We start from the raw sequence: 9,134 nt of genomic DNA, 5'->3' as shown, positions 1-9,134 counted from the left end.
GATGCTAATGTCTCTTTGTCACTTAGTAGCTTTCTCAGTTATCAGATGGAATGTCTTGCCCAGGTAGGGCTTGTGTTCAAGACATTTTTAGTCTACTCAATAATGGCCCCAAATGCAGGAGTAGTGATGTAGGCATATTGTTATAGTTATTATTTTATATTATGGATATTGTTTATCTCAATTGTAAGCATAATTTATAATAAGTTAAACTTTACTGTATGTTTGTATGTATAGGGAAAACATAGTTTATACAGGGATTTGTACTATCTGGGGTTTCAGCCTTCTGCTGGGGTCAATGTCTCCCACCAGGATAAGAGGAAACTACTGTATCCAGTTTTCATGATAATCAACTCTTTATAATATTATATGAAAAAATGTCATTATCTGGTTTTATAATATCCTTTCTTACAATGTATGGAAAAATGCCTTGTTTCATGCAATAATCCTCCAAAATATAACAGAATTATCAATTTTTATTCATTACTAGGTAGAAGAATCAGATCTTGGTCAGCATAACTGTGTAATACTATACTCAGATGCACTTGAGTCACACGTAGCTGTGGATCTTCACAAAAATATAGTTGTAAACATACATTTTATTATTAAAGCACCTGAGTTTAGAATAATTTTATATTGCATTAAATGGAAATTATATGATTGCATGAGTTTGAAAATATATTTTGTTGTGTGTTATAATCGGGCATGCTGATCCATTTTACAATTCATTAATGTTTAATCCTTCCCAGATACATTTATTTTTAATAAAGTGAATCTAAAGATTAAATAATTTGTTTAAAAAATAAAGTCAAATGCAAAAATTTAAGAACTAATGCAGAGAAGTCAGGAATATATCTTTGTCAGTGATGGTCTCTGTTCCAGCTACAGTAAGTTGGAACTGTAGCAATTTCTCATAATAATTAGTGACTAATATCAGTAAATACTTGTTGATAATGTTATCATAAGTTTTATAATTTATTCTATCACAATAGAGTGATATAATAAGGATATGAAGGAAAGATGTTTGCAATGTTTAAAATTTAGCATTCTCATCTAAAATTGGTTTTTGAACTGCTGAGACACTCTTAACAAGTCTTAAGTTGGCAATATTTGTGATTGAAATTGAAAAAAGTTTATATATATAGTAACTCTCTACATTCCATGGCTTGTAGGATATATAAATAGTTTCTCAGAGGCACATGAAAATGTACAAGTTAATGACACATGTTCACAGTCTATTTAGTCCATTTAATAAGCGCTCAAATCTCCTGTAGTTTGGAGCTATGTAATGAGAAAAACTGATTTCAAAATAGCCAATGAATGAGAATTTCCTGTTCAAACCTTCAGTGACAGATTGAAGAGAAATCAACTTTTTCCAAGCTTACTTCACTCTGGGCGTTCACAGGGCAGTCTGTGAAGATCACAGACATTGCTTCTAACGTGTTCTGGATATATGTCTTTAACTTTCACCTTTTATTCCAGCCTTTCCACTGAAGGATTTGTGATGTTCTGGGACAGAAAGTACTTGCAGCAACTTTCCATCTCTCTACTAGCCAACCTCATTTAGTGGGAGATTGCAAACATTAGATTTGATGCAATGGAGGTTCAATTCACACACAATAAAATCAAAGTGTAAATTTGATATCTTTATTTGAATAAGTCAGGATAGAACCCTGAAATGTGAAATATGTTGGAGAATTTCTTAATGTTTTCAAATTATTGTCTGTGGAAAGTAGTTAATTGCATTCACACATACTTGAGCTTGTTAGTCAATATTATTTACGTGACCTATAAATATCACAACTATCAATTAATTTTGGATTTTTGTAATCAGAACATTGTGTATCACTGAATAATATAAAATTTTTTATTTAGTTTAACCATTGTACAGAGATTCTTAAACTAAATAAATTAATGAAAGTTAAATGCACTATTATCATAACCTGAAGTAGATTTAATAAAATCAATTTTTATATTTTAGTACAAAAGAGGATGAAGTAGATTACATAAAATAGTAAATTTCATTAAAAGTATTTCGAAAAATACTTTTTAAAAGTTGGTCATAATATTGCAAATGGATATATCACATTTTTGTAAGAGACTTCTCTAATGATTTATTTTTCATGCTTTAACTGACATGAATCGGAAAAAAAAAACAGCAATTGTGATGAAAATAATGATTAAAATAGCTGATATTTATTGAAAACATTATGTGCCAATTTAGCAAATGCTTTACATGCATTACATTTTATATGCACTTATGCTCACTTTTCATTGATAAGCTGGGTTATAAGATACTGAATTACTTTTTAAAGGGCACACATAATAAACTTCAAAGTTAGAATTAATTCTAGACCTCTCTAACTCCAGATTCCATTGACTAAATGATTAGATTATACTATCTGAATTATTGCAAATACACAACTAAAATGACCTTGACTCATTTGACAGTCATGGAATCTTTTTGTAATGTTAAACTAAGAGAGTTTTTACATAAATGATCTATATTTTTATTTATTGTTTTATGACTTTACATTTTAACCCGGAAATAATAGCCAATATGTCTATGAAATAAGTATTTTTTTAAAGTTTTAATCTCTTCAATACTGTTATGCATGTTTATTATGTAATGTAATATTTTCCAAAATATAAAAATTGTTACATTCTTAAATATTTATCAGAGCTCCTCAGTCTTTAAAAAACAACCATTTTGTAACCATTAATTCATTTCAATAAATGACTGTAAACTATCAAATAAAGGTTCATTAGCAAAAGTATAATATATATATATCAACATTCATGTTTTCCATGTACAGACAAGTCTTAAACTTTGGATTTGAAAATTACTGTAAACTATATTAAAAATTTTAATACAGGTATTGTCTTGTATTGACATTAAAATATATTTGTGAATCAGACTTAACTAATTTATATATTTTAATTCATGAATTTTGTTTTTAGTTTTCTAATTTATTGCTTTTCTTTGCCCCAGCAATAATATTTTGTCAAAAGTATAAAACTTTAAAAAAAATACTTTTCTATAAGAAACTTGTTTAAGTCTAAGGAAATTAGAGTAAAAACTGTAGATTCCTCAATGAAAATTAAATGTTGGTACTTTCTCTACATTTTGTTCCTTTTGACTGTGCTAGGCATGTTGTCATTATAAACTATTTATTAGCCTCTTAAGCACTGTTATTCTACAGAAGAGTTCCTGATAACACACAGCAAGAAAGATGGATAATCACAGGATAATCTACTCAAAACTGAATTTGCCCCCAAACCCAAAGAACCAAGAGAAAAAGTCTAAGGGCAATGAAAGCTCCATTTCAGTAACTGAACAGGAAATATCCTATGCGGAATTAAGCCTTCAAACTGCTTCTCAGGATCTTCTAGACAATAACAAAATTTTCCACAGCAAAGGTAAGGCATTTCATAGATCCTCAATATAATTGTCCAGGATGAGCAGCTTGGGTAACAGGATATGGAAAAAGAGCAGGCAATGTTCACATACTTTTTTATTTGTGAATATCAGAGTTCCAAGATGAGTTATACTATTTTAAAATGAAATATGGCTGCTATTTTAAACCGGACATTGTTGAAATCTGTAGTTTTTGTCCAGCAAATCACGGAGCATTATATTTAGTAAAAATGCAATGGTGCATTCTAAGAAAAACATTATTGTGGGTTTTGCAGCTTGGGGTCCAAGTTTATCTATATGATTCTTATGCATGTGGGTTCTCTTGTCTGCAAATCTTCTCAATAACTATCTCCATCTCTCTTTTCTCTTTGTTTTTATTTCTCTTCCTATAGATTTATTCTCACCTTCAGAGAAGCTCATTGCTGAAATCCTGGGAATTATCTGTTTGGCATTAATAGTGACCATAGTAACAATAATTATTATTCTCTATAAGTATATTTTGGAAATATAAAGAAGAGCTTTTCACATAAATGAATCGAAATGCCTTTAAAATATTTTGCAATATTTAGGAATAGAATTCTCATTTTTACATTGTTTTTGAACAAAATGTGGAATGATTGTTCTGAATTTGAAAAGTATAAATGTAAGAAAATTATAGAAAATTATTTGTTTTAAATTAGATGTATAGTTCTAATTTCAAACTCCAAAAAGATGTTTTGCAAAATGAAAAACCTTACTGAGAAATAGAAATTAATTTTTGAAAGTTGACTAAATCAAGTACTATATGAGATATTGAATTTTATTCTTTGGAATGTTAAAATATTTTTTTCAAAATCTCAATTACATTATAAATTTTTTGTTATACAGTTCTATAATTTTCTATATCTGAACAGCATACCAAATTTCAAAGAACTGACATTATTATGACTTATTCATATACTAATTTTGTAAAAGATTATTTTAATTTTTCTAACTACAGCAACACAGAAGCAGACCAATTCCTTCCAAAATGACAGCAACGAGAAAGGTACGTAGTAATTTCCAAAGTTCTGATAATAACAGAGTTTCAATTTTGTATGGTTCTCTTGAAATGAAAAAATAACCAGAGATATATTCAGGAGAAATATTTAAAAATTTAGCAACAGATGTCTGTAAATAACGAATATAACAGCTTATTTTCTTGTCATTAGCAATGAATATAAATACTAATTCATAAACACTATACCCTTTTTTGTTATTTGTTGCAATTTCCTATTGCTATAAAATCTTGAGAAAAATAATTATACTTTATAAAAAATGTATGTGTTCAGTGATTTCAGGTTGTGTGTAATGTGACCGTTAGTCTGCTGACTTTTTTCATGCGTGAACACAATTATGAGATGATAGGCTGCTGCTTTACAGTGTCTACGTGTTTGAGTCGGTGGGTTTTTAATTACATGTACCATTCTGTGAGAATACCTAGATATGTTATGTACACACATGACAAACTTTTGTAAATTTACTCTGTATCATTTTACAGTATTCATATTTTTCTGGGTAATTTGCAATGTTTCCTCAGCATATAATTGTACTTGTCCAGAGGAATGATTTACATATTCCAGCAGCTGTTATTACATTGGAAAGGAAACAAAAACTTGGGAGGAGAGTATGATGGCCTGTGCTTCTATGAACTCCAGTCTGCTTTATATAGATGATGAAGAAGAAATGATACGACTTTAAATGTTTCAAATACCTTATTAAATGCTTATTTCAGCCAGTAAAACATTTGAGGAAATAATCTATTTTCTTGTACATATTTTGTTGAATTATTTTCAACTAAGCAGATTATATTGCTTGACATTAAAATAATTTATTTGTATTCACCTTCTGCTAATGCACATTTCATTACTTTTTCATAAAACCATGCTTCCATTCATGATTTAATTCTAAAACACATCTTGCTATTTAATTTTACTATATATGAAGAAAACTTAAGTATATCTTCATTGTGCAGGTTGATCAAAAAACGAATAGACTCATGAAATACAAATATCATGAAACAGAAATTTTCAGCACCAGCAGCTCTGCTCTTGTATATGTGCTCATCACCGCAAACTCCTCCCAAAAACCACTGGCCTGTGATTTAATATTACAAATAGTGCTAAGTCAAGTGCTAGGTAACAGCAGACCTACTTCATTTTCTCTGTTGGTGGACATTTGAAGATATCCAGCCATTCTGTTGAGCCCTGGGCCTCAGGTTTCAAAGCATTTCAGCATTCCATTTCAAACATTATTCAAAAACAAATGCAAAAATGGCCAACAAGCATATAAAATACTCAAAATCACTGATTATCAAATAAATGTAGATGAAAACTACAATGAGATGCCAGCTTACACCTTTCAAAATGACTATCAATAAAGGGAAAAAAATAGCAGATGATCATAAGCATGTGGAGAAAACAGAACATTATACACTGTTGGTGGAAATGTAAATTAGTACAATATCTATGGGAAACAGTTTGGAGATTTTTAAAAAATAAAAGCAGTATTATCATTTAATCCAGCAATCACACTGCTGGGTGTCTACACAAATGAAAACAAATCATATTTTTAAAAAAACCCTCACTTTTACATTTTCTCTTGCATTATGCACTGCATCAGAGATATGGAAGCAATCTAAGTGTACATTAACAAATGCTTGAATAAAAATGTTTGAATAAAAATGTATTATACTTATATATATATTTGCACATATACCATATGTATGTGTGTTTATATATATTCACACACACCCATACACAATAACACATCCAAACAGACACATATCCTAGGAAATACTCCACAACTCAAAAAAGCAAAACATAACTTTTGCAGCAACAGGAATAGAACTGGAGGCTATTATCATACGTGAAATAAATAAGAAACAGAAAATCATATACCATATGTTCTCATATGTAAGTGGAAGATAAATAACCATGACAAATGGACATAAAGAGTGAAATACAGACCTTGAAAGCACTGAAGGCACAGAGAGTGGGAGGGGCGCGATGAATGAGAAGTTATTTAATGAGGTCAATGTACATTTTTAAAATGATGGTTGTACTTCAACCCTGAACTTCACTACAAGGCAATATATACATGTAACAAAAACATGCTTTAATACCTTGAATTTACACAAAAAAATGTAGACACTACAGAATATTTTTTTTAAGTTTAGTATATTGTTTAAAAACTTAAGGATCTTATGAAAAATACACTATTTGTACTTTTAAAGCTAATACAATCTATCATAATGGTTACATACATGAAAATTTTTTATTTTCTGTTAGAAACTTGTGGTCTCTCTTGTACATGAAGCATGGATTGGAGTCTTCCGTAAGAGCAGTGATCATCCATGGGTGTCAATAAAGGGCTCACTGTTCAAACATCAGTAAGTTTTTTGGAACAGTGCTATAAAGAGAAAAATTATATAAAAGGGAGAAATTCAAAGAGTAATATGGATATGCTTATGTTGATTTTTAGGCATGAGGAAAGATTTTGAAAGCTAGTACAATGCGGAAATAAATATTACATAATGTACTACAGCACACCCCCTAATCCACAATTTCACTCTCTGTGGTTTCATTGCTCAGGATCAACCTCAGCCAAAATTATTAGTAGAAAATTTCAGGAAAAAATAATTCATGAGTTTTACATATGAACTGCTCTGAGTAGCATGATCAAATTTTTGGTAGTCTTGATCTTTCCCACCTGAAACATAAATCACTGTTTGTCTGGTGCATCCACACTGTGTATGCTACTTGGTGTTCATCACTTATAATCATCAGATCCACTGTATTCATAGTGCTGTGTTACTTAATAAGTGCTTAGTTTACTTAATAAGGGCCTCAAATTCAAGAGTAGTGATGTAAGCATATTGTTATAATTATTATGTTAAATTATTGGGTATTGATGATCTCTTGTGCCTAATTTACAGGTATATATGTAGAGAAAAAACATAGTGTTTACTCGTATGAGAATTGGGACTATTCATGGTTTCAGGAATCCACTAGAGTTAATGTCTCCCTCATAGTAAGGGGGGGACTTAAATTTTATTTAGTAATCAACTATTTTAGTATAATAAATGTTCTCACCTGTTTTCAGTGTATTATTTTCTTAAAATACATGGATAATTCTCTTATTTCACAGATTGTTGCCCCAAAATAAAATGAATAGTGGCTTTTTCTCACTACAGGATAACAGAATATTTTCCTCAAGGCAACTGTGCAAAGATAAGCTTACAAGTACTTGAGGCAGACAAATGTGGAGGTTCAGAACTATATAGTTGTAAGCATACGTTTCAGAATTCAAACCACTGAATTTGGAGTCTATTGGGTAATTTTATATTTTATTTTATTTTTTTAACTGTATTAATTATGATTAGAAGTTTATTTTTCATCTTGACTGAATTTCATTTTGCTTTTTTTTATAATCAATATTTTTTATTATGGTTTTGTGGGGTACAGTTAAGGGTTATGTGTACTATTACGTTTCATTCAGGCACCCTGTTGATAAGAGGTGTTTCTCCATCCCCAGACAGATATTTGCTATTGTTAATCCCATCTCCCTCCCCCCCATAGTTTTCCAGTACCGTCAGTCATTTTCTTATAGTATTACATTGGATGTTCAAGGTTCATTATATGAGTGAGAACATGTGATACTCGGATCTTTGTTTCTGTGAGAAGTCACTCAGTATTATAGACTCTAGTTCCATCCAGGTTGCTGCAAAATTCATGATTTTGTTCTTTTTTATGACTGCATAGTATTCCATCGTGTATATGTACCACATTTTTTTAATCCAGTCCTCTTTTGATGGGCAGCATGGTTGGTTCCAGGTTCTTGCTATTGTGAACAATGCTGCGATAAACTTTCATGTGCAGGTATCTTTTTAATAGAGTGATTTGAGTTCTTCAGGGTACATTCCCAGTAGGGGGATTGCAGGGTTACATGGGAGGTCGATATTTAGAGTTTTTAGGAATCGCCACACTGCTTTTCACAGAGGTTGCACTAGTTTACACTCCCACCAACACTGTAGAAGTGTTCCCTTTTCCCCACACCCTCTCCAGCATCTGTTATTTTTTGAGTTATTGATAATGGTCATTCTGACTGGAGTTAGGTGGTATCTCAGTGTGGTTTTGATTTGCATCTCCTTGATGATTAGTGAGGTTGAACATTTCTTCATGTGTCTGTTGGCTGCTCAGATGTCTTCCTTTGAGAAGTGTCTGTTCATATCTTTTGCCCACTTTATAATGGGGTTGTTTGCTTTTTTCTTTTCAGCACATTTGAGTTCCTTATAGATCCAAGATGTTACTCCTTTGTCGGACCTGGAGTTGGCGAATACTTTTTCCCAGTCTGGGGGCTGTCGCCCTGCTCTCTTGATGGTTTCTTTGGCTTTGCAGAAGTTTGTCAGTTTAATGAGGTCCCACTTGTCTATCTTATCTCTTATGGCCTGTGGGTTTCGGGTTTTGATCAGGAATTGAATGCCAGTTCCAATTTCCATAAGGGTGTGTCCTGCATTTTCTAAGGTTCTTATGGTTTGAGATTTTACATTTAGGTCTCTGATTCATTTAGAGTTAATTTTTGTGTATGGGGACAGATAGGGGTCTTGTTTGAGTCTTCTGCATGTGGTCAGCCAGTTTTCCCAGCACCATTTACTGAATAGGTTCTCCTCTCCCCAGTGGTAGGTGGTGGAGGGTTTGTT

General features: G+C 31.4%; 1 protein-coding gene across 1 annotated transcript; it reads left to right on the top strand.

Moving 5' to 3' along the window:
• The first annotated feature begins 3,230 nt into the window (after positions 1 to 3,230).
• On the top strand, positions 3,231 to 3,926 carry LOC110594364 (NKG2-A/NKG2-B type II integral membrane protein-like). The gene is made up of 2 exons (XM_021705940.1): positions 3,231 to 3,417; positions 3,808 to 3,926. Exons 1-2 carry the CDS (start codon positions 3,231 to 3,233, stop codon positions 3,924 to 3,926), a joined length of 306 nt encoding a protein of 101 aa, XP_021561615.1.
• The last annotated feature ends 5,208 nt before the right edge of the window (positions 3,927 to 9,134 follow it).

Source organism: Carlito syrichta, unplaced genomic scaffold (assembly GCF_000164805.1).
Source record: "Carlito syrichta isolate Samal-C Ts95f unplaced genomic scaffold, Tarsius_syrichta-2.0.1 Scaffold314839, whole genome shotgun sequence".
Taxonomy (NCBI): domain Eukaryota; kingdom Metazoa; phylum Chordata; class Mammalia; order Primates; family Tarsiidae; genus Carlito; species Carlito syrichta.
This window is presented reverse-complemented; position numbering and strand designations above follow the sequence as displayed.

Coding starts and splice junctions, on each gene's coding strand:
- LOC110594364 (XM_021705940.1), top strand. CDS start 3,231: ATGGATAATCACAGGATAATCTACTCAAAACTGAATTTGCCCCCAAAC. Junction 3,418..3,807: donor CAAAATTTTCCACAGCAAAG/GTAAGGCATTTC, acceptor CTCTTCCTATAG/ATTTATTCTCACCTTCAGAG.